The sequence below is a fragment of the Panthera tigris genome, chromosome E1, assembly GCF_018350195.1.
Source record: "Panthera tigris isolate Pti1 chromosome E1, P.tigris_Pti1_mat1.1, whole genome shotgun sequence".
In the NCBI taxonomy this organism is placed as follows: domain Eukaryota; kingdom Metazoa; phylum Chordata; class Mammalia; order Carnivora; family Felidae; genus Panthera; species Panthera tigris.
In genome coordinates this window covers 6,068,688-6,088,864 of record NC_056673.1, presented here as the reverse complement: position 1 = coordinate 6,088,864, position 20,177 = coordinate 6,068,688, and the positions used below count along the sequence as shown (strand labels likewise).

General features: G+C 41.6%; 1 protein-coding gene across 4 annotated transcripts in view; it reads right to left on the bottom strand.

The window, feature by feature from the left end:
• Window positions 1-20,177, bottom strand: part of MAP2K4 (mitogen-activated protein kinase kinase 4) — a 139,153-nt gene that overhangs the window by 96,155 nt on the left and 22,821 nt on the right. For 2 of the 4 annotated variants that reach the window (XM_042967893.1, XM_042967895.1), the window contains one exon: window positions 4,772-4,874. In XM_042967893.1, the coding sequence (XP_042823827.1) occupies window positions 4,772-4,874 (103 nt within the window). Of the gene's footprint in view, window positions 1-1,659; window positions 1,728-4,771; window positions 4,875-10,927; window positions 11,014-20,177 lie in introns of those variants that run through there. The other 2 variants (XM_042967894.1, XM_042967896.1) reach the window with 2 other exon arrangements.

Below are 20,177 nucleotides of genomic sequence, written 5' to 3'. Positions count from 1 at the left end.
ATTTGTCATGCAGATAAATACATACAGATTCATCTATAACTCTCTACTTCTGGATATGCTTGTAACTTTCCATAATAAGGGGTTAAAAAAAAAAAACAGTAATAGGGGCGCCTGGCTGGCTCAGTCAGTAGAGTGTGCAACCCTTGATCTCAGGGCTGTGAGTTTGAGCCCCATGTTTCAGATTACTGAAAAGTAAAATCTTAGAAGAAGAAGAAGAAGAAGAAGAAGAAGAAGAAGAAGAAGAAGAAGAGGAGGAGGAGGAGGAGGAGGAGGAGGAGGAGGAGGAGGAAGAGGAAGAGGAGGAAGAGGAAGAAGAGGAAGAAGAAGAAGAAGAAGAAGAAGACGACAAAGAAGAAGACGACGACGACGATGACGACTTTCCTTGTGGGGGAGGAACAGTAATAGAGAAAACTACCACCTGTAACACATTGGGAGGGAAACACTCAGCAGAGAGGAAAAATAAACAATAGTCCCAAAAGAATCATAGAGAGGATCCAAAGTTGGAAGGTACGAATGCCTAGAAGCAGAAAAGTTCATTAAAATTCTTTCTGTAAGAAAGGTCCAGTTGGTTCCTCCTTTTCTCTCTACCTCCCCCCACCCCCCCCCCAAATGGGAAGACAGCATGTCTTTAAAGAAAATAAACATGCTATCTGAGGAGAAAGAGGCCTCTAATGGTGAATGTTGGCTCTACTCACTCTGGCATCTGAATATTCCTGGCCTGACAGCCAGTTCTCAGACCATTCACAGAATACTCACCTGTATCAGAGCTACCCATCAGCCTTCTAATTTCCTCACTCTCAACTATCAATGGACAACCAAGAATTACAAGACACATGTAAATAAACTAACACAAAGAAGAAAGACAAAGGAAAATAAAACTGACACCCTGAAGAAATGGATTGCCACGAGGATAGAAAATAACCTTAAAATTCCAGATAAAGTAGGTGTGCCTGGGTGGCTCAGTCGGTTAAGCGTCCGACTTCGACTCAGGTCATGATCTCGCGGTTTGTGGGTTCGAGCCCCACGTCAGGCTCTGTGCCAACAGTTCCAAGCCTGAAGCCTGCTTCAGATTCTGTGTCTCCTCCTCTCTCTGCCCCTCCCATGCTCATGCTCTATCTCTCTCTGTCTCTCAATAATAAATAAATGTTTAAAAAAAATTTTTTTTTTAATTCCAGATAAATTAAGAATAAGATACTAAAGGTGGCTCAGTCGTTTAAGCATCCAACTTCGGCTTAGGTCATGATCTCACGGTTCGTGGGATCGAGCCCCGCATCGGGCTCTGCGCTGACAGCTCAGAACCTGAAGCCTGCTTCAGATTCTGTGTCTCCCTCTCTCTGACCATCCCCCATTCATGTTCTCTCTCTCTCTCTCAAAAATAAATAAAACATTAAAAAAAAAAAAGAGTAAGATACTAAGAAGAAGCCACAATCCACTCATGGAAATTAAAATCAAATGCCAAAATAGAAAATTTCATAGAAGGATCAGTAAATAAGGGAAATCTAGGATATAGAAAAAGAAAACAAAAAGATAAAAAACACATGAAAGAAAAATCAAAGACCCAGGAAATTCAAAAGGTCCAACATCCAAACAACAGGAGACTAGGAAATACATGAAGGAATTGATCACAATAAAAGCAGAAATTTTCTCAGAAACAGATACCTGAACTAAATAAAATGGTTCCTCCATGCACAGAAAGATGATCCAGACCTAGATAGATCTTCATATAACTATAGAACAGCAAGAATAAAGGAAAAAAATGCTAAAAGTTTCCAGTGATAGAACTAGGTAATCTACAAGTAACATCTATGCTATATAATTAAACAGACTACACACAGTCCCCAAAACTTATCTGTACTTACACTCACCAGAATGTCATTCTCCCTTCTCTGCCCATCTTTCAAAACCCAATTCAAATCTTGCTTCTTTGTGAAAGGTTTCACCAAGTTGTTTATCCGAAAGTGATCTTATCCCCTCCTGCACCATTCATTTGACATTCAATCTGTGTTACTTTATGCCTCATTTCTTGAATCTCTACAGCCAACTGTTATTTCTTAGAATTTTATTTGAACTGTGGGTTCCCAGAAAATAAGGACACAGTTTTAATATTTTAAATCTTACATGCCAGATGGATGTGAGAGTAGCTCCTGGGAGCTACATCTCTCAACTTCATTAGTTGCTTATACTTCACCTTATCTTTTCCTAAATTCAAGAGCAAGTTTTCTATTTATATCTGTAACTAAAGTTAAAGGGGGAAGAAAAAGAGTTCAAGCAAATTTTAGAAGGAGGTAACACATATAAATGGCACAGAGGTAGCTTTTTCAAATCCCCACCCTGCAAGTAACCAACAGTGGTTCTTTAGTGCCCGATGGTGCACAACCCAGAGAAAGAGCACAGAAGGATCCCCTGATGGAAGGGTGTAGGGAGTCAGAAGACGTAAGCTGCCCTACAGACTGAAACAATGGTCTTAAGGGGCGCCTGGGTGGCTCCGTCGGTTAAGCGGCCGACTTCGGCTCAGGTCGTGATCTCGCGTGATCTCGCGTGATCTCGCGTGATCTCGCGTGATCTCGCGTGATCTCGCGTGATCTCGCGTGAGTTCGAACCCCGCAACCGGGTCTGTGCTGACAGCTCGGAGCCTGGAGCCTGCTTCGGATCCCATGCGTCCCTCTCTCTGTGCCCCTCCTCTGCTCACTTTCTCTCTCTCTTTTGCAAAACAATAAATAACAGGTTGAAACGACGGTCTTTGACCAATACCAATGTTAGTAGTTTCACCTGTTCCTCATCCACATAATAACAGACCAGCACAGTAAGAAAATTAAAACGAGGTCTGGGTCTGAAATGTTTACACCCCAGAACCAAAATCTTAAGATTCTATCGTAAAATAGAATAAACACTTCTTATTTATAGAATAAAAATGCTTATTACCATGCCCTCTCAAACTTTTAACACCTGCTGGGACGAGACAAGGGATAAGAAACCTAGCTGGTTATAAGGATATTATAAAGTGGTAGGTTTAAATTTAAAAAAAAAATGATGGACCCAAATTTTGGAAGAAAGCTTTTTTTTCACCCTGTTTACCGTTCACACACACACACACGCACACAAGATTTTGTCCATGAATTCCCAAATACATGAAACTCTCAAAGGATGAGAGTACAAGTATGTAAATGTTTTTGCAGTTCTAAATGTAAGTCAGGGTGTTTTTCTGTGTGTCCAAGGGGGCTTTGAAAAAAAAAGAGGGGGAGGGGGAGGATCTGTTAAGTTGGGCGATTACTATATATCCTCTTTCGCAGACTTCAACTACGTAGTTCAGCTAGCAACCAAGGTAATAGAAATGGACCATGTTCAAGAATTAGTTTTGTACTAGCTTTCACCAGAAATTCTAGGAAATGAGGAAGGAGGTTCTTTTAAAAATGTTTCCTTGCTGCCAGAGTTCTGACTAATTAAGAGGTACTAAGAGTTTCCTTCCTCAATATAACCCCCACTTGATGTTTTCGAGGAGGTAAAAAGGCTGGGATGCTGAACTGAGCTCTGACAAGAAATCTCATTAGGAACACCAGTCTAATAAAATTAGCAGTCCTATTCCCAGTCAAATGAACTGCTGTCACTCTAGTTTTCATTGGTTTAAAGTCACAGGTGAAAACCTAAGAACGAACACACACACACACACACACACACACACACACACACACACACAGCCCCCTTCTATACTCTGATGGTTTAAAAATAACAAAATAGTTTTTAGCATTCCTATTTCAAGACACTCTACCTCCTGCCAGTTCGTTACTGTTTGCAAATACGACGCCTGCCAGACATCAAAAGGAAAGAAAGTAGCCATAAATGTGCTTTTTTGGGAAGTATGAATCAATTTGTAGTCTAACAAGGTTTGAATAAAAATTGTTAAGGAATGATTAAAAACTGCAGATACTATATTCTGACTGCTTTTTAAACCATACCTTCTGCCATTTGCTTGCTTTATCGTTCTCAATCCCGGAACTAGGAAAAATTAATTTTATGAACGTGAGTATGAATGTGAAGCCACTGGCTTTGACCCTTCATACTCATGATAGGTCTTGGGGGGTAAAAGGGGGAGGCATCATTATTTAATACATCACTTCACTTCAAAGGTGTCTGTAAATATTATTCTGGAGGTATTTTAAATTAACAGATGTTTCTAATACACTCGGTGACTTTCAGTGATGCTAAAATATCATTTTTACATTTTAATAAAAATATTTAGGGAAAAATATATATGTAGGGAAAAAATTTTAAAAATATTCACTGACACCTGTACACTGACGGGCACACATTCTTTCAATTTACTGTGACATGAAAATCTTACAGGAATTTAGCTCATCATAATAAAATAGAATGGGACTCTATTTTGTCACCCAGTGAGCAGGGACGATTTGTACAGATCTAGAGGCGAGAGTTATGTTTCCTAAGTACCACTTACAATTTAAATGGAAATCCAGAGGGAAAGGTCTAAACGATAGTCTCAGTTCAGAAAGAGAAAAATGTTGAGGATCTCAAGGTATCTGGATCTTCAGCTCTTTTTTCCCTTCAAGTTTAAACTTTAACAAGGAAAATTATGCTTATCTACTTCAGACTACAGAATCAATAATTTTCTACTTAAGTTCAAATAGTAGTATTTCAAATGGCCCATAAAATAATGAAAATACCAACCCCTCAACTTGGGAAAATTCATAAAATACAGTAACGTTAAAACCTTTGCTTGAGCTGAGCCTTTTAGTTGATTACCAGGAATACTCACATGTGTGGGTTTTGAACTCCTGTAGGATTGGGATTCAGAGTAAACCTTGCTGTAGATTTGAAAGGTGGATTTGCAAAATTCAACTTCAGTGCTTTGCGTTTACCTAAGAAATAACAAATAAAAAGTAAAAGTTTCAAGCACTATAAAAGAGACACCACTCTGAGGGCATAAGAAATTCATACCAAAAAGCAGAAAAATGTGTTTTAACATACAGTTAATATAATATTTTGAAAGGCAACAAAGAATTTCTCAGAATTAAGAAACAGTAAATAAAAATGACCTAAAGTTGTTACTAACTACAAATCATCCGTTATGCTTCAATACAATAGAAAACAACGTTCAGTGTTTCAAGTTTATATTGTTCAGAGACACTAACACTTTTGCAAATGAAAATACCACTACAAAAATCATTTACCTCAGCAAATATATTGAAAGATACTAAAGTATTACCACCTTTCCAGGGTTACACTTCGATGCCATAGTTTAATGGTTTTCCCCTCAAACATAGCATAAATGACCGAGCGAAGAATCTCAAGCATTCTGCAACTATTACAAGCTAAAAAAAACATCATGGCACGGTCAACTTCAAGTTCAATACACTGGTATTTCAAATAATTATTTATCTTGAGCCATTTCTTTGGGGTTAGGGAAAGGGGAGGTAAGGTACCAATGTTTTACATTATGCCAACAAAACATGTCCAGTATAGAAAAGCCAAAAATTTCAGAAAGATAAAGAAGAGAAAAATACACAGAGTATTATTTATATACCTACAGAATATATGAGTTTTTAAAAATATATATTATACATAAGTCAGAAAAGATAAAGAAAAATATACATAATATTATGTACACACCTACAGAATATATGGGTTTTTTTAAACATATATATAAGTCCAATTATCCCCAAATAATCATTGTCTCTTGGAAACTATTTTCTGTACATAGACACCCATTTTTTTCTCTACCATTAAAATCAGACCACAATATGTTTTGTAACGTGCTATACTCACTGACCATATTCCTCTCTATGTCAATAAAGCTTACAAGATCATTTCTCTGGGATTCTACCGAATGGAAACTCTGTAACAAAGTCAGGTTTGTTAAGCATTTGCAACACATCTTAGCTTCCCGTAGATACTAAGGATACTTTTTTCCAGCATACACACCTCCTGGTTTGTTATGCATATATCTACCTTCTCAAACAACACGTCTACAATCCAAACCCTTTTCCACCCCTTCAGAAGATGTATGGGTTCAGAAGATGTATGAAGGGGCTCCATCTACTCAGCCTGGTGTTTCTGATGACAGTTGTAAGTTTCAGGGTGCCACACTAGCCGGACGGGACTGCAGGACAAGAGCAGAGAGCTCCTGGCCGTGGCTCCTGGATCAGCTCTGGGAGACGGGCTTTACTACAGGATAATGTGAATTCCCAAGAAGCCCAGACATATCATGTTCAGAAGTAAGCATGGGGGGCGCCTGGGTGGCTCAGTCAGTTGAGCGTCCGACTACGGCTCAGGTCATGAACTCAGTCTGTGAGTTCGAACCCCGCATCGGGCTCTGTGCTGATGGCTCAGAGCCTGGAGCCTGCTTCGGATTCTGTGTCTCCCTCTCTCTCTGACCCTCCCCCACTCATGCTCTGTCTCTCTCTCTCTCTCTCTCTCTCTCTGTCAAAAATAAATAAAACATTAAAAAAAAAAAGAAGTAAGCATGGTACAACATGAATTTTCCATGTAACTTGCCCATTCAGGTGCCAAATATTTATTTTAAATTCAGTTTCATTTGAAAGCCAGTAGAGAAGAGGTTCTCTATAATTGCAAAAGGTTCTCTATGAAAATCGGCAGGTTTGGCTGTCTTAAAAAGCAAATTCCGTATATTACAAAAAAAAAACTTAAAAAAATTTAAGGGAAATCTGGGGAAAATCCTTGCAATACAAAACAGGAAACTCTAAATATACATAAAGACATCACACAAGTCAAGGAAAATAGAAAAATTGTCAAGGGTATGAAAAAGTAAAGTTTTGCTCAGTAAAGCAAAACTGAGAACAAATTAGGAAAGGCACTCACTAACACCAAAACCAGTTAAAAATTCTGTTCATGTGAAACTGGCAAAACTTAGGTCTCATTTATATATACACCTATTTTTCCCCCGACGATAATAGGTTAACGCGACCAGGTACACGAATCACTAATATCACACATTGCTGGTAAAAAAAGCAAATTGATAGGATTGTTTCTGATGAAATGTTCAGCAACATGCGAGAAAAAGTCTTTAATGAACAGGCTCTTTTACTTCTTGGAAATCTGTCTTTAGGAATTATCTAAAGGCAGAGGGCTATCCCCGGGCCTTGAAACCTAACGGAATTTGCTCTGCTGGATTTTGAAACTGCTTGGGACTGCTGTTTCCTTTTTTCCTTCAGTGTTCTCCCATTTTGAATGGGTATCTCCAGAAATGCGATCCAGTGCCTGACAAGGTCACTTGTCTTCTTGCTTCTGGGTTCGCGGATGGAGAGGAATCTTGTGCCACAATGGATCACACTCTGTCTCACCCATACCTGATTTGGATGATTCTGATGAGACTGGGGGTTGATGAACTGGTGGTGTCTAGATAAGATCTGGATTCGAGCTGATGCTGTGACCTCAGGCTCTGGGGGAAGCCGGAGCACCAAGAGTATCATCCACACACGGAGAAGATGTAAATATTTGGGGGCCACAGGTAGACTGCAGTGAAAATGGAGGCCTTCAAAGATATCAGGTCCATGGGATGCCTGGGAGACTCAGTCGGTTAATCGTCCGACTTCAGCTCAGGTCATGATTTCGCGGTTCATGGGTTCAAACCCCGAGTCTGGCTTTGTGCTGACAGCTCAGAGCCCGGAGCCCGTTCCTGATTCTGTGTCTCCCTCTCTCTCTCTGCCCCTCCCCACCTCTTTCTCTCTCTCTCTCTCTCTCAAAAATAAACACTGAAAGAAGAATTAAAAAACAAACAAACAAAAAGACACCAGGTCCTAATCAATCCCTGGAACCTATGAATGTTACTTTATAGAACAAAGTTTCAGGAATTTAAATTAAGCTCTGGGGGCACCTGGGTGGCTCAGTCAGTTAAGCTCAGGTCATGATCTCACTGTCTGTGAGTTCGAGCCCCACATCGGGATCCACACTGGCAGTGCAGAGCCTGCTTGGGATTCTCTCTCTCTCTCCTTCACTCTCTGCCCTTCCCCAGATTGTAAAGTAAATGAACCTTAAAAAAATAAAAGAAATGAAGTTCTGAATGAGCTGAATGCCTACCAACCCCCCAAATCAAAAGCTGAACACCACCTGTCATGTGGTTGTGTCTGGAACCACCCTATAGGGTGAAAAACCGAAAACACACTAAGATCAAATTCAGGACAATAACAGAACAAAGAATCATTGTGAAAACCATCCCGAGGAAAACACCAAAACTGGCCCTTTCTTCCAAAGCTCAGTTTGAGGGGACAGCAGCTAACCTTTGCAAGCAGACAAAATATATTACTACAATTAAAACTTAAACTGTTTTCTTGAAAATAAATATTTACACACACACACACACATCCTTCCTGAGCACTGCTTTCACACTTGAACAAAAATAAATTGGGGTCTTGAAGGCCATTTCCCGCAGAAATGAACAAGCACACAAACATCACACAATGTGACTTACACAGGTTAGGTCTGAACACATGCCATCTTCAACACATCTGCAACTGTCTTGAACGCTGTCCAAGCACATGTTCTGATCGTCCACCAACAAAATACGCTAAATAATTCTATAAAAGTTCACAGCCTCTCTAAGCGGAGGTGATGACTCAGGGCCTAGAACCAGTGCCAGGGGGTGTAGGGGAAGATCGAGTTGCATGGGCTGGTCCTGCAGGGCTCCCACTCTCCAAAGGTTGACCATTTGGAGATGAACTCACAGGGCAGTTTTGAGGAGGAGAAGGACAGTCCCAGAAAGTCAGTCAAAGACGAGATGTGGGGAGAGGCAGAAAGGAGCAGAGCAGTTTTTACGATACTTCAGAGAGGCTATCTCTGTGGACATGAACATTGTTTCCCCCAGCATTTCTTTTTTTTCCCCCCATTCACTTTCTCTAAGTAAGAACCTTTATTATGACTGGTCCTTATCTTCTCTTTCTCACCCCAAAAACCTAAATCCTAAAGGCAACCCGTCACTATGCCAGTTATTTTTAGTGACAAAACTACACGCAAATACGACATTAGAGCAACAGGGATTTTTTTTTTTTTTTTTTCAAAAGCCTGCAACTTCTACAGGGAGTAAAGGGAGTAAGGAAGGAAGTTTTCCTACAAATGGCCTGTGGAGATTTTTAGAAGCTAACAGAGATTAAGTTATTTGTACAGCAGGCTTTAAGCTAGTTGATCAAAAAAGATTATAAACTTGTGATTATAATTCTCCCTTTGGGGAGACTGTCACCAAATAATCCCCATCCCTAACCAGTCAACAGAGATAAACAGAGCCTCCCCTTTATCTACAGCAGAAGAGAAAACAGCCATTGATCAAACATCTTAAAGTATTCATAGGGAAGGAGTCTCCTGTGAGCGAAGACAGTCTTTGTGTACCTAAAAACTAAGTTCAGTGAAGCTGATAACAGAAAATGCTCTCAAATGCGTATTAGATCGGTCTGAGAACAAATTTCACACGGATTGCCCCGGACAACCCCGATGTGGGTCAAATTGGCTACAATAAATTCTTGCCATCTGTAACCAAGAACCCTGACTGTTAAGGACAACAGTGTGTGCCCTCGTCCCATCATCATACTTCCAAGGCACTGCTCTGCCCCTCAGGGTAATACTGCCCAACTCTTCTCATGCCGGCTCATACAGGAAATGAGGACACCTGCTTGGCACACCGGGAAGACCAGAATCTCCGCCAGCCCACAGGCCGACCCAGGTGGCTCACAGCCTCATGTCCCACTCAGGCTCGCCAAGGACTGGGGATCGACCTCTCTGCACCACCCTTTGAAGGTCTGGTTTCAAAGCTCTGCCTCAAACAACCTCTCCACATCGACCTCCAAATTCTTCCTCACGCTTCTCATGAAAGACACAGTCCCAAGGATGGGATCTTCAAGAACATTCCGATCTATGATTCTGAAGAACAAGGATTTGTCCACTGATATCCATACTCAGTAAGGCCTAGGAAAGTGTTTGGCTTGTATTCTGACCACAGAGCAACTCACAGAATTTTGAAGGTGAAAGGAAGATATCTTTCAACTTTACTTGGCCTTAAGCAAGAAGACAAAGGTGGGGCGCCTGGGTGGCGCAGTCGGTTGAGCGTCCGACTTCAGCCAGGTCACGATCTCGCGGTCCGTGAGTTCGAGCCCCGCGTCAGGCTCTGGGCTGATGGCTCGGAGCCTGGAGCCTGTTTCCGATTCTGTGTCTCCCTCTCTCTCTGCCCCTCCCCCGTTCATGCTCTGTCTCTCTCTCTGTCCCAAAAATAAATAAAAAACGTTGAAAAAAAAAATTAAAAAAAAAAAAAAAAAAAGAAGACAAAGGAGCCATCCCTGAATATTGTACTCCACCAACTTCTCAAATGATACAAACCCTTAACATCACTTCCCACAATCGGCTAAGCTGGCCCAGTAGTTGAGTTTAACCTTGGTCAAAAATTCTATCCGAGAGCAGCCAAGAGTCTACCAGTCAACTATGCAAGATGACCAGTCTTTGCAATCTAGGTCACCAAAACCTCCTTCCCCGACCTTCCACAGATGAGGAAAAAGTATTTCCTAAGCACTATTTCTATTTCCAAAACATCAGAACCAGCCTGTCCTCAGAGAGACACTATGTCTACATGGGGTCCACCCTGTCGCTCCCTCCCATCCTTCTCAAGCCTGTTCCCATAATCAAATTGTGAGCAATTTTGTCCTAAATGTTTAACTAGCTTAATTTATCTTTGAATTCTACAAATCACCTGTAATAGGTAACTACAACAAAATAACAGTGCAACAAATATTTGTTGAATTCAAATTATTAATTTTTTTATCAACATGACACTAACCTCTCATACAACCTAGTGGGCTTATTTTCTTTTATTCGATCATAGGAAAGCAAGATTCTGTTCCTCTGATTCAGAATCTTCCCACCCAACCTGTAAGAATGGAGACCATCTCTAAAATACTGCAGTCAATCTACGTACCTTCGACACGTGATTTCACCAAATTTGAAATAGTAACAGCAAAACTTCCCATTGTTGGTGGCAATAAAGATCACTGAAGGATCCAGCGATGCATCTAGAAGTTAGCTTTTTTGCTGTAATATTAATGCATCACTTCAGGTTATGTGGTAGATTGTTATCAAAATAGCCACCAGTGAATCACCTCTTTAGAATGTGACTATTCCCTGCCTCTCTAATCAGGCTGGATTTCAGACTCGCTGGGACCCCAAGAACACAGCAGAAAGGGTTGTTGTAGGACTTCCAAAGCTAAGCCTTTAGGAGGCCCCACAGCGTCTACTTTCACCCTCTTGGAAAGTGACCAAGTCTAAATGTGAAGCAGCCCAAGTAGCGTCCTTGATGATGGAAATCCACATGCACAAGGTCCAGAGGTCCCAGTCATCCCCACTGAGCTTAGTCTCCACCCACAGACCTACTTAGCTGAATACAGACACATAGCAGAGCTCAGGTTAAACCAGCAGGACCACCACCCGACTACCAAACAGAATCACGAAAACGTCACAGTTAACTCTTTAAAGCCACTACTCAGAAGCCAAAGGAGCTAGGTAGGAATAATAAAAAAAAAACAGTAAGAATCAGTCTCTCTTGAGATCTTAAGAACCCCCACTGCACCACTAGGGATTTCCCAGAACCTAGCAGAGGAAAAAGCGAGAACTGAAACTACGATGTACAAATCACTCACAGAACACCTTCAAAAACATGAGCGATTGACCTACAAGTACCCAGAGCATCCCGCCAGGGGACGGAGGGGTGAGGACCGCCTGAAATTCTCATTTCTCCCTTGGCTCTAACTCTTCATACCTCATTTCCAAATGGAGTATTCGGAGTAACTCGTTCAATTCTCTGTAATCACTGGCTATAAAATGAGGAACACACAGTTCCAACTACACAACTTTATATCCGAGTAATTTCAGAAACGAGAAAATAAAATGGTAAACAAGGACTTACTCTCATTTCCTTTTCTACCTAAATTACTACAGTGATGAGGGCCCTAACTTCTTTGATAAGCTCAAGAGAAGGGCAGGACACGAAGGATGTTAGACTCGGAACTGTCCGTTATGTCCCAGTCTTGCAATCTCCAGCAATCTGAGCATTGAATGAGTCACTGTCGGCTAATACCATGCCGCGCCTCTCCTCCTCCAGCCCTGGGTACGTAAGAGTGAACGAGTTCCAAAAATTTATAAAATCTCACTTAGAACTCTGAACTCCCATAGATATCACAAAACACGGTTATTCATCCATACAGCTAAGCAGTTTGGAAGGTGGCTTGTTCTGGGTAGAAGAGATAAACAAATATATGCCAACAGGCCCTTCTGGCACAGTTCAACACTTTTGTGTGGAAGATGGATTTGGGGGAAGTCCAACGTAGTAATTCACACGGCCATAGGTAGAGAAATATCACGGTTATACACAAGCTATTGTGCCAGGTAGTATAGACAAAAAGACCGATAAGGCAGCTGGCTGACCTACCCACAAAGACTGCTTTGTTTCTCACCTTAGCAAAATTAAAAAGGAATGTGGTGGGAGGGGGCTAAATGGCAGACTAGGGGAGAAAATTACTTCTGCGAGACGCTAAATGATTATCACTGAAATACTGATAAAGATGACACAGGGCTATTTCTGCGGTCAAGCAATTTACACATCTGTAAAATCAAGACAAAAACAGTCCCTTACTGTTTTCACTGCTCTGGTGATGCTGCAGGGAGGATTCATATACCTTAAAAATACAATGGCTGGTAAAGAGTAACGATGAAAAAATGGCAACTAACTGTGAGATTAGTCAGAAGTACTGAAACCCAATTGAAAAGTTAATCAAATTATTAAATTCTCTAAAAAAGAAAAAACTGGGAAAAATTGATACCTTTTAAGAATTTTTTCCTTAATGTTTATTTGACAGAGAGAGACAGAGCATGAGCAGGGGAGGGGCAGAGAGAGGGAGACACAGAATCGGAAGCAGGCTCCAGGCTCCGAGCTGTCAGCACAGAGCCCGACGCGGGGCTCGAACTCCTGAACTGTGAGATCATGACCCGAGCCGAAGTCGGACACTTAAATGACTGAGCCACCCAGGCACCCCTTGTCTGATACCTTTTAAACCAAAAAAATGTGTGAGCAACAAGAAAGAAACGCAACTGGCTCTGTAGATTCCTTTTAACTACTGTGCCAATAAAAGTCCCTGTTCTTACCCACAGCCAGCATCCCAGTGGTGCTCAACCGGAAACTAGGAAAACCAGTGGTAAAGCCCGTCTACCTAGTCTTGGAGTTCAGCTCTTCTACTTAGTGGCTATGCATTCTCAGGCAGGTGGCGTCATCTCTCTGCCACAGGCCCATTCCTGCCAAATGGGATTGATATTACCTTCCTCAGAGGGGGGCTGGCAGGAGGAAAGGAGTTACTGTGTAGGTCAGGGTCAGCCAACCATCACTCATTGTTTCCCACCTTGTATCATCCGCTGTGTGTAGGTTTACAGTGGCAACGTCCTGAACCAGGGTGGGTGGGAGGCCACTAACACCAGTGCTTCCTAAACATTAAGCATCTCCCTCATCTGATAAGTTCGGGCCTCAGAGGCTCTGTTGCCAAAGAAAGAACCGAAACGATTCACTCTCTACCTTGCCAACCTCTGGCAGATGATTCACAGACCTCTCCTGGGGTAGACAGATTTTTTTTTAAACCTGTAATATCGAGAACTCTGCTATTTCTCTACCGGTGCCTAGAGGGGTACTGCTCTGACACAATGGCATAACAAATTCTAGCAGATTCTATGGACTCCAGGCAAAGGCAAAAGAAGTGTTTTAGTTTCTGTAGGCTACATTTTACTATGAGACCTTATTTGGTTAACAAAAGTCTTCAGGGAGAGTGTAAAGGCTGAAAAGCCCCCAACTTGCTCCCAAAGCTGATCAACCAACAATTTAAAAAAAAAATGTTTTAGCTCATTTTCTATCACAGTAAAATGGGGAGTTCATCAAGTTTCCTAGAATGAAACAGACAATCTGCCCTAACATCCTTCCAAACTTAACATTAGAGAGACTCGTGATGATTCTTCGTCCCTTGATCCCACTAACCATTAACTCTGATATTGATGACATGAGCCCCTCTATGGTCACCAGTAATTTTGTCTCAATTATGCACAATGTCACTATTATGAGTTTCTATATGCAGCCACACCTTTGAGCTAGCATTTAAGCCAACAACACCTGCTTTGATCAGACTCTGAGCCGGATGTCTCCTACCAACAAACAAATACAATTCCTCAGGCTAAACTGACCAAGTCCTGATTAGTCCAAACTCTTTAAAAATACCAGAGAGACAGCTCATTCAGGATGACCAATGCAGCACAAATGTCAAGGCTTTATTGAAATAAACAGGACTTCAGATACTCATGCAGGTAGAGCCAACAGACTGTCCAGCAGAACTTGCTCTGGATTCCCATGGTCCCGAGCGCTCCTGTGAGGTCTGCAGGTTCATTAAGGAGATAAAGAAAACAACTTTGTACCTTTGTACTTTTGTCTAAACTACAGAGCCCCAGCTGAAATGACCCACTGTGGGGGCTGAGAGGGTTGGGGTAGATATAAGGGACTGACTGATGGATTTGAGAGCAAATATCCCAGGTAGAAAATAAACAAAGAATATGAACAGGTAATTAACAAAAGGGAGAATACACACAGAATCCAAAGAACCATCAAATTCTTCTAGCTATCCACAAAATTAAAATTCAATTTTTGCCTCTAATACCACATGTAAATAAGAGGAATCCTTATGTTAATTTTCTTAATGTTTATTTATTTTTGAGAAACAGAGAGACAGCGTATGACTGGGAGCAGGGGGAGAGAGAGGGAGACAGAATCCGAAGCAGGCTCCAGGCTCTGAGCTGTCAGTACAGAGCCCGACATGGGGCTCAAACCCACAAACTGTGAGACTGTGACCTGAGCCGAAGTCGGACACTTAACCGACTGAGCCACCCAGGCGTTCCAGGAATCCCAATGTTAACGTTAATAAGAGTATGAAGAAGTGGGCAGTCTTTTCAGAATTTTTCACAGCTGTACTTTCACATCGGTCTGTGGTTATGGGATGTCCACCATCCCCACGATACCTTAAGCTCCAGGAGCACAGAAATCCTATTTCCCACCTGCCTCCCTGCCTAGAACTGCACCTGATGCACAGATCCTTAACATCTGTTCAGTAGACAGATGAACAGAGACAAATAAATGAAGCAATTACTGCTGTGAATATAAACTGGTCCACTTTCTAGAGGGCAAGATCTTGCAAACATCTCCAAATGTCCTTGATGATTAATGTAGTAAGTCCATTCCTAAGAATTCATTCTCTAGGAAGTTAAAGATTATGCAAAGAAAAGTATTCAGCATCGTGATATTTATGCTAGACTAGATAGAAAAATTACGACACATCCGTAACAGGAATACTACACCACCACCAAAAAAAAAAAAAACAAAAAACAAAAAACAACCCAGAAACAAAAACAAAACAAAAACAAAAACAAAACAAAAAAACCCACACCATAAAAGACTACTGACATTAGTAAATGTTAGTAAGAGATTTTTTTAATCAAGCAATAAGTAATGTGTCTAATAAATTATTTCAGTAAAGCATATGTGCATATGATCAATTTACAATACACACACAGGTCTTTCTCCAAAAGTATGACTGGTGATTACTTCCAGGTGCTAGAATTATGGGTCATTTTTTTCTACTTTGCTGTGTTTCCGTTTTTCTACACTAAGTATTTGTTGTTTCTGTTTCAATTATAATCTCCTTGCTACTCACACCCGAGCTTTCTAAAAGAGACCAATCTGTTCTCTAAACCCAAATTTACTGAGGCCCAGAGAACAAGTAAAATGTCCTTAAAAACACAAATCTAGGCACTTTCATATATATATATATCTGCTAATCCAACTTGAACATTTCCATACCCCTAAAATCTTGTAATATTTCACACATGATATCTTTTGAGATTTTTTTAAGGTGTATGTACCAGCTAAGTTCAATAATATTTTAATCTCCCCCAAAAACAGGAAAAGCTTATTCAACACAGCCCCCTCGCCCCAAAAGTCACACTCCACAGATTTGGGAAGCACAGCCTCCATGGGAATCTAAGGGTAGAAATTCCAGTTACACACCCACCTTGAGAAGGTTCCAAGTGGACACCCATCAGCACACCTCCACCCCAGTTTAGGGGAGAAGGGGAAGAATGTGTAATAATGCTGAGCTTGTCATTTGTCCCCAGCTTGTTCGGAGCTCTCTTTTATACCATCACCCATCACAATTCTTAACAAGAAAGGTCTAACCTGCTAGGCGCCTGCACTAATTCCACTCACACAGCATTACTGCTCTTAGGGCGCTGAGAATTCTGGCCAGGAAGGGGGAAGGTTTACAGCACAGCAGGTCAGTCCATAGACATAAGGGACTTCCTGATGGATTTGAGAGCAAATACCCCAATTAGAAAATAAACACAGACTAGGAACAGGTTATTCACAAAGAGAGAGTACGCATAGAATCAAAAAAAAAAAAAAACCATCAAATTCTTCTAGGTACTCTAGGTACTCAGCATCCCGTCCAGGTGCTCAGACACTTTAAATCTACGTCATGCCTAAAACTCACCCAAATCCACAGGGCGTTTATGTTAAGCCTTAAATCTTCCAACACATCAACAAGGGGTCCCACAGAGACAAGTGAGACACAAATGCTGTGTTGATCAAATCCAACAAAACTTGCCATTCAGAATGGTCAGTGAGCCTTTCTTCTCCGATGGGTAGGCCATGTGGCAACCTCTGCCTCCCAGTCAGACCCCTCCACACTCTACTTAAGTTCCTTATCAGCTCCCCAAAGTTTCAAGTTACTATGTTACCACGCACCAGTAGCGAGATATTAGGATTTCTGAAAAATCACCCACATAACGAACTCCTACTTTTTGGTAGCATCCTTCTAGTGGGACAGGGCACCTACTACACAAACTTGTGAAAACTGGGTCAAGAAAAGCCACAAGGCTTGCTCCGGTTTTCATCAACATCCCAGAGCCCACACAAGTGGCCTCCAGCCCACCTCACTGTCCAGGCAGAGGCAACACATCGCACAGCAGATATTCTCAGAACGGCTTGCTCGAACTCTAACAAGGAACCAAAGTGCCCACCGGTCTTAGGTCACATTTATTTTTCCTGCTTGGTCAACCCCACAAGATCCTAACAATACCATTTGAACTTCCTGCCACCCATAAATGAAATAAGGACACTAACCATATTGTCTAATGATGCCATCAGTATTGTTTCAATCAGTGCTTCAAACCTTTTTCGTATGTGCCACCAAGTGAAGGAAAGAGCACGTGTACAACCCAATGAAGGAAACACAAGCCTGCTCTTGGCTAAAGGCCACTGACCTGAGCTGCAGCAAGTGGCCCCAGGCCGCAGGCCAAGGCATTCTGTGTTTCAGCTGACAGGTAACTTAGCGGCGCCCAGGTTGAGGAGCTAGGAAAACAGTCATATCAGACTTCTCCTCGAAGAGTTTACTTAGAGGAATGTTATTAGCCACAAAGCAGATATTAGTTTCTTAATTTTTTTGTCAAACATTAATGTCTTCCCTCATCTTCCTACAATGCCAATAAGGATTCCCACCAGCCATAAATAACTCTTCCAGACCCAATCCTATATGAATTTCACTAATGAGTAGGTTAGGATAAAGAAAACTGTAAGATACGGGCAATTTAGCATCACAGTGAAGGTACCCGTTTGGTCCTGGGAGATACAGCATAGGAATCTTTTTCACAACACAAAATCAACCATCCGTTACCAAAATGATACGGTACCCATTTTTCTTTCCAGGTAAGTATAGATTAGCCCTCCTAGAAAGCTTACAGATCCAAAGCTCTGGGTCTACTGTGTGCAAGGTAGTTTTGCTGTAGTGTCTGTGTTGTAATAAAAAATGTATCTGGTACTTGTCCCAAGTACCTGGCACAGACCTCCTATGACCCTTCTAGTACCTCCCCCCCCCCAGTGATAGAAGAGTCTTTTGTTATTCATAACAAGCCCCTTTCAACGAAACCAGAGATTATGCTAATGAGGGGACAGAGGAGAGGGCCTCTCCCACAGGCACTACACACACATAATTTCAGGACGGGATGCTGGTCTCCAGAGAAACAAACCTGGCAAAGAGGAGGGCTACAACTTTTAGCTCCACCCCCTAGCTTCCGTGGAGGGGAGAAGGGCTGGAAACTGAGTTCCATCACCCAATGGCCAATGATTTGATCAACTGTGCCTATGTAATGAAACTCCCATAAACCCTCCCCCAAGAAGGAGTTCCAGGAGTTTCCAGGTTGGTGAACACATCAAAGTACTAGAAGGATGACAAGCCCAGAGAAGGTATGGAAGCTCTCTGCCCGCTCTCTCCATACCTAGCCCTACACAGCTCTTCCGTTTGGCTGTTCCCGAGTTGTCTCTTTTACACTAAACTGATAAACGTAAGTACAGTGTTTTCCTGAGTTCCGTGAGCTGCCCTAACAAATAACGCAACCTGGGGGTCGAGTCAGGGGAGCCCTATCTAATTCATGATTGGCCAAGCAGAAGTGTGGGTGCCTAAGTGCCCCACTGGCAGCTGGATCTGAAGTGGGGCCATTTGGGGGGCTGACCCCTTTAACGTGGGGATCTGATTCCAACTCCAGCTAGATAGTGTCCAGCAACTGAATTGTTGGACCCCCAGCTGATGTCAGAGAACTGGAGAATGCTTGGGGTTGAGAAAACACTGCAGTGTTAAAATCTGAAACACTGAAAGGTGAAGAATATGAGGTCAGTTTCAAGGAATAAATCTTTTCTTATTTCCATGAACACTTGTCGTTGATTGTTCTATGCTATCCAAATCTATAAGCAAGCCAAAAACAGGAGGAAAATACCCCAATTCAATTAGAGATAAAGTGAGAAAATGTGGTTTATGAATATATTTTCTCTATCATGTGTCAGTGGTCAATTTATAAACTGAATGGACATATTATCCACCTGTGACGTTGATTTAAGAAAGGTCTTCTTAGAGCAAAGAATGAACATACATGACCACGTTAGGCTAGCTCAGGAAAATCAGATAGACGGTCTTATCTATTTCTCCTTTCTATGTGGCTGCTTAAGGGTCACAGTTTACCTTTTATTCCAAGCTGACTTCACTCTGGGAAGGGAGAACACTAAACTCCCGTGCCGTACTGCCCCACTAGCTTATCCCAAAGCAAAAGTTCACACCACCATATGCGATTTCACCTGTAATAATCCTTTTTATCATCACATGTCACTAGGAATCCAGAAAGGCAACGGCAGGAATCAATTTCTTTCATATATACGATTCTGCATATATTTTCATTCAATTAAGGTAATTTGGAGAGCCTTCCGGTAATCTGTTACCACTAAACGGCACTCGTGAATGACAATGACAAGAAGGCTTTTACTGACCCTTTGTGTTGATGCAGAGACAACCTGCCCTCAAAAGTGAGCTGCTCACTGCTGTAAAGAAGGGGAATACAAGCCTTTTTCCAGTACCTTCCACTACCTAATGCAGAAGGAAAGCCTTATTCCAAAGATAACTCCCCCAATTCTAAAACACCAGCGGTGGTTCAGCAATCATTTAATAACTGCATAGGAGGGGGGAAAATCACACTATACCATTTTTAAATAGTCATCATCTACCACATAGCCACCATTTATGTTTCTTTCTTCAGGAACAGTCAGTATTTGAACACCAGCACCTCCCCATGCGGAACCTAAATGTTCATCCGGATGACTTCTGACCATGATAATGAGATCCAGCACTCCAAGGACTCAGTATTTTTCCTAACAGCACCTGCCGTATCTCAGCAACACAAATATTTCCTGAATAAATGGATAATCCAAGGTCAGGTTTTGCTTCATTTTTCCCCCTCATTGATCAAAATACCTGTAACTAGAAATTAAGTTCTCCGAAAAAGTTAACCAGAAGCTTTAGCTAGAGAAATGCTCCTGACAGAATTGCATGACACATGAATAGTCCACCATGTTACATGCCTTCTATAAATTGAAGTTTTTGAAAGGTTAGAATTAAAGTAAGATTAATCGAGAGAGTAAATGGCAAAGAGGGTATGTTGTATCCCTTCTGCTTCCAGAATATATGGCACAGGAGAGTATTTTGATGGCAAGTTCTCTAATCACTTACTGACAAACTGTGCGAAACCAAATCAGTTTCAGAACATCATAAAGG